This window comes from Octopus bimaculoides, chromosome 22 (genome assembly GCF_046866305.1).
Source record: "Octopus bimaculoides isolate indiv1 chromosome 22, ASM4686630v1, whole genome shotgun sequence".
In the NCBI taxonomy this organism is placed as follows: Eukaryota; Metazoa; Mollusca; class Cephalopoda; order Octopoda; family Octopodidae; genus Octopus; species Octopus bimaculoides.
The window spans coordinates 8,167,574-8,172,573 of record NC_142949.1 but is presented as its reverse complement, the minus strand read 5'-3'; the positions used below and the strand labels follow the sequence as shown (position 1 = coordinate 8,172,573).

The window sequence follows — 5,000 nt, the reverse complement described above, 5'->3', positions numbered from 1 at the left end:
GCTACAGAATGGATTTTAGTAAATTTTTATTTGTTTGGTAATAATGTTCTTCGGGCATTGATTATTCTTGTTGTTATTGTTGTTGTTTGTTTTTTCAGAAATAATTGAACGTATAGAGAAAAACCACGAACCAATCCGTCCTAATGTAGACGTATTAAACTGTGACCCGTATCTAATTGATTGTATGAAAATCTGCTGGAGCGAATATCCGGAAATGAGGCCTGATTTCCGCAGTGTTTGGCGCATGTTGAAGCCGATGAGACACGGCACGTAAGTATTATATATATATTGCCATATTATTACTATGTCGAACAGACAATCGAATGTTGTTATACACCGCTGATTACAATGCGCTACCTCACATTGTTGTAGTTTTCTAAGGCTGCCACTCAGCTCAATAGGCAGGCACACAGACAGGCTAGCCAACATTCCCCCTGGACGGAACTCCATTCCGTCGTAAAGTTAGCTATTTATAACTGAGTGCCGTAGAGTTACGAGAAATGAAGGGTCTTGCTCATAAATACAACGCACCGCCGGTCTGTGAATCGAAAACCAAGATCTTGCGTTCGTGATTGCAACGCCCTAAAGCCGATGGGGCACAGCAAGTAAGTATTATACACTGTAAGGTGTCGAAATTGTGACGATATTTGACCGACAACTGATGAGGGATAGAGCAGCGCGTCAATTTGTGTGATTTTCTTGTTATTCTTTTCTTTTCCCACATAAATTACTTTACGGTTCCACTGTGCAGCCTTTCATTCATTTATTTATTTATCTATTTATATCATAATATATATTGTAAATCTATTTTTGCTGTTGTACACAAGTATAACCAATATTATTTGCAACGTGACGTTTATAAAAATCAATAGACATGACATCAATGGCCATTATACAAAGGACATATTTGCAGACAGATGGGAAACAGACGGAACAAAACATTCCAAGAAATTGTCCCTATCTTCAATGGAACTGTTTCCAACTGGGAATATTCTATAAGAATACAAAAACATAATCATCAAATATAAAACTTCCATATTTTACATTTCTCTGTCGTCATACATATTTGTAGAAAGGAACTTTTGTGGACTGAAGCAGTTTTGTACATATTTTAGGGAAACCATGGGGTTTTTGTTGTTGTTGTTGTCTTTGTTGTTGTTGTTTAATGATGGTGGTGGTGGTGGTGGTGGTGTTGGCAACGATGCGGTTGGTGGTGGCAGTAACAGTTGTTGTTATTGTTGTGGTGGAGTTGTTGGTGGTCACACTCATCCTCATGTTGGAGGTGACTACCGCCATCATCACCATCCACATCGTCGTCGTCATCATCATCATCATCATCATCATTAACAACAACAACAACAACAACATCAACACCGTCAACACCATTATAGTGATGATAAACTATACAGAAAACTCATATTCTTAAATACATTCATGTATCTGTCTCTGTGTGTGCGTGTCTGTGTGTGCGTGTCTGTGTGTGCTTGCGTGTAATACAATTATGATACGGGCAAAATAAAACCAATTCATTCTATTAGTTAATTTCTTTATGTACTTTTTTTTTCCTGAAAGCGTAAGGTGCCTTCGATCGACTGAGTTACCTCACCTTGAATTAATGTGTAGGTGGATGAATATCTTGAAGTGCGTCACAAGGCCTTTATTTACGTCTGCCTACCTACATACCATCATACCTACCAACCTACATACATACATACATACATACATACATACATACATACACGAATACGTGTGTGTGTGTGTGTGTGTGTGTGTGTGCGTTCTTATGTTCAGTTGTGATTAAAGACAATTTAACGTTAATCTGAAAGGTTGCACAATTCTTTTGTGGAGTACAAATTTATTACTGTTAAAGAAGAATGTTGTTGATAGTGACTTCGAAGTTTGAACCAATTAAGCTGGAAGTCACTGTCCCCAATATTCTTGTTTAAGAATAATAAATTTGTCCTCTACAAAAGTATCTATACTTTTGTAGAGGACAAATTTATTATTCTTAGTCTCTCGAGAGTCAAGACTATTAATAAGGTTGCAAGACGCAATGAAAATTTTAGGAAAATAAAAATAAGAAATAAGTGGAAATTTTACCGGTGAGTGTGTTAAATTTTAAGGCACAATAAGAAAATGACTCTCCCCAGACACAACAGAATATGCTTCAACACACGAAATCACATAAAAAATCTTGCAAACCAAATCCAAAAACGAAATATATATATATACATATATATATACTTTCTTTGTGTTAAAGCTCCCAAAACGTCACAAAACTGTAACTCAGAGTTTCACGTTTTCGCTCGTCGGTCAGTTGTGATCAAGCATATTACTCTATCTTTGGTATTCGAGTACTATTTTGTCCACCTTGTACTTACTTGTGTGTATGTATGTATGTATGTATGTGTGTGTGTTTACGTGTGTGCTAAGTATGAATACATACTGCACTTATAAACTACATGAAATGATATTAGAACTACCATATAAGGCACATCCAAATAAATAGACAAATTCCTGTAAGCTGACTGACGAGAACAACATCACCATTATTTGGAATTAATGCATTCAGTGTTTATAGTAAATTGTGTACGAAGATATGTATATAAGAATTCACAGTTTATATGAGCGTGCGTTTATATTTAAAACAAAAAAAAAACATAGATTTCACTGTCCTTGTTCTTCTTTTCCTTTTGCTCTACTTTCGTTCATTCATTTCAAATTCATTATTAAATTACTAATTATTAATCATTGTTTCGCTTCGTCTCCTAAAGTCATTAACTCTAACCTTTGTCTGACATCCAATGTCGGAGCTATATGGATAATTATCTCCCTTGGCCCGTACAGTATTGATTTTGACAGACGGCGGTTATTTGACTGTTTATAGATATTGAACCGATAGAGCTCGCTAAATCTACTCACACTAGAAAATCTCAAAATAATAATGCAGCACTGACTTTCCGGATACTAATTGTCTGGGACCACTTATAATAATCCGCACTAAATTTACACTAGTACACGTATACATATTACTCATTTAATTATTTGCTTAATTTAAGGCGACGAGGTGGCAGAAACGTTAGCACGCCGGGCGAAAGGCATAGTGGTATTCACAACGCAACATGGTATTTTATACCACACTCTAAATTCTCTTCATTGCCTTAATTTAATATTGGTTTCAAACTTTGACACAAGGCCAGCAAGTCCAGGAGAGGAATTAAGACGATTATATCGACTGGTTCCTTTTTTTATCGACTCCGACGGGATGAAAGGCAAAAATCGACCTCGGCGAAATTTGAACTCAGAATATAACGACGGACGAAATGCCGCTAAAAATTTCCCCAGCGGCCTTACGACTCTGTCAGTTCGCTGCCTTGCATTAATTTAATATCAGATCTGTTTTCTTAAATTTATAAATTTACAGGAAACTGTAATATTCATAATTCTTTAATTTAGGCTATTTGTTAATATGAATTTTACATTCATTTTACTATTCCAACCATTATACACTTGTCGAATTGTTGTTGTTGTTGGCACTTCGTCGCTTACGACGACGAGGGTTCCAGTTGATCCGATCAACGGAACAGCCTGCTCGTGAAATTAACGTGCAAGTGGCTGAGCACTCCACAGACACGTGTACCCTTAACGTAGTTCTCGGGGATATTCAGCATGACATAGTGTGACAAGGCCGACTCTTTGAATTACAGGCACAACAGAAACAGGAAGTAAGAGTGAGAGAAAGTTGTGGTGAAAGGGTACAGCAGGGTTCGCCACCATCCCCTGCCGGAGCCTCGTGGAGCTTGTAGGTGTTTTTGCTCAATAAACACTCACAACGCCCGGTCTGGGAATCGAAACCGCGATCCTATGACTGCGAGTCCGCTGCCCTAACCACTGGGCCATTGCGCCTCCACACTTGTCGAATATACATATGAAAATAGGCAACATTTGTATTTTGATTCGTCCATTTTCCTATAACTTGATACTCCTCCTCGTCTTTCTCCCCCCCCCCACCAGCGCTCCCTTTATTCATTAATCAATAATACCCCTCTCACAATCTAAAATATCTTTATCTTCCTGGACAATTGATTTTTTTTTTTCTTAACAGTGTATCTTTCTTCAACCAGTCTTTTAACAGTAAGAAACAAGTAAACCGGAAGTACTTACTCATATTTCTGGCAAACCTCCCAAGACATGATATATAAATGTGTGTGCGTATGTATGTATGTGTGAATATGTGTGTGTGTGTGTGTGTGTGTGTGTGTGTATGTGTGTGCGTGTTTGTGTGTGTGTGTGTGCGCGCGCGTGTGTGTGTGTGTGTGTGTATGTGTGTGTGTGTGTGCGTGTGTGTGTGTGTGTATATATGGGTGCAGGAGTGGCTGTGCGGTAAGAAGCGTGCTTCCCAACTACATGGTTCTGGGTTCAGTCTACTGCATAGCACCTTTGGCAATTGCCTTCTACTATAGCCACGGGCCGACCAAAACGTTGTGAGTGGATTTGGTAGACGGAAACTGAAAGAAGTCCGTCGTATATATATATAAAATATGTGTGTTTGCTCTCATAACCTAGCGGTTCGGCAAAAAATTTCATTAAAATAAGTACTAGACCTACAAAGATTAACTCTCGGGCTCGACTTGTTCGACTCAAAGCGGTGCTCCAACATGGCCACAGTCAAATGACTGAAACAAGTAATAGAATATATATATATATATATATAGGCGTAGGCATCAAGAAGTTCGTTTCGCAATCACATGGTTTTGGGTTCAGTCCCACCGTAAGGCAGTTTGGGCATGTGCTTTCTACAATAGCCGCAGACGATGGAAAACGTCTAGAAACTTATCGAACGTGAACATATATATGTATATATATATATATATATATATATATATATATATATAATATATATATACATAGATAATGAATTAAAAGCAGCGTTACTGATGTAAACATTATCGACCACATACTTAATGTATGTTTTGTTTATTCGTCGGTTACAACGACGA

The 5,000-nt window shown here is 37.8% G+C and overlaps 1 protein-coding gene across 2 annotated transcripts in view; it reads left to right on the top strand.

Moving 5' to 3' along the window:
- Positions 1-5,000, top strand: part of LOC106876275 (receptor-type guanylate cyclase Gyc76C) — a 484,891-nt gene that overhangs the window by 424,036 nt on the left and 55,855 nt on the right. For both annotated transcript variants that reach the window (XM_089339543.1, XM_089339544.1), the window contains exon 15: positions 99-270. In XM_089339543.1, coding sequence (XP_089195669.1) covers positions 99-270 — 172 coding nt within the window. The remainder of the gene's footprint in view (positions 1-98; positions 271-5,000) is intronic.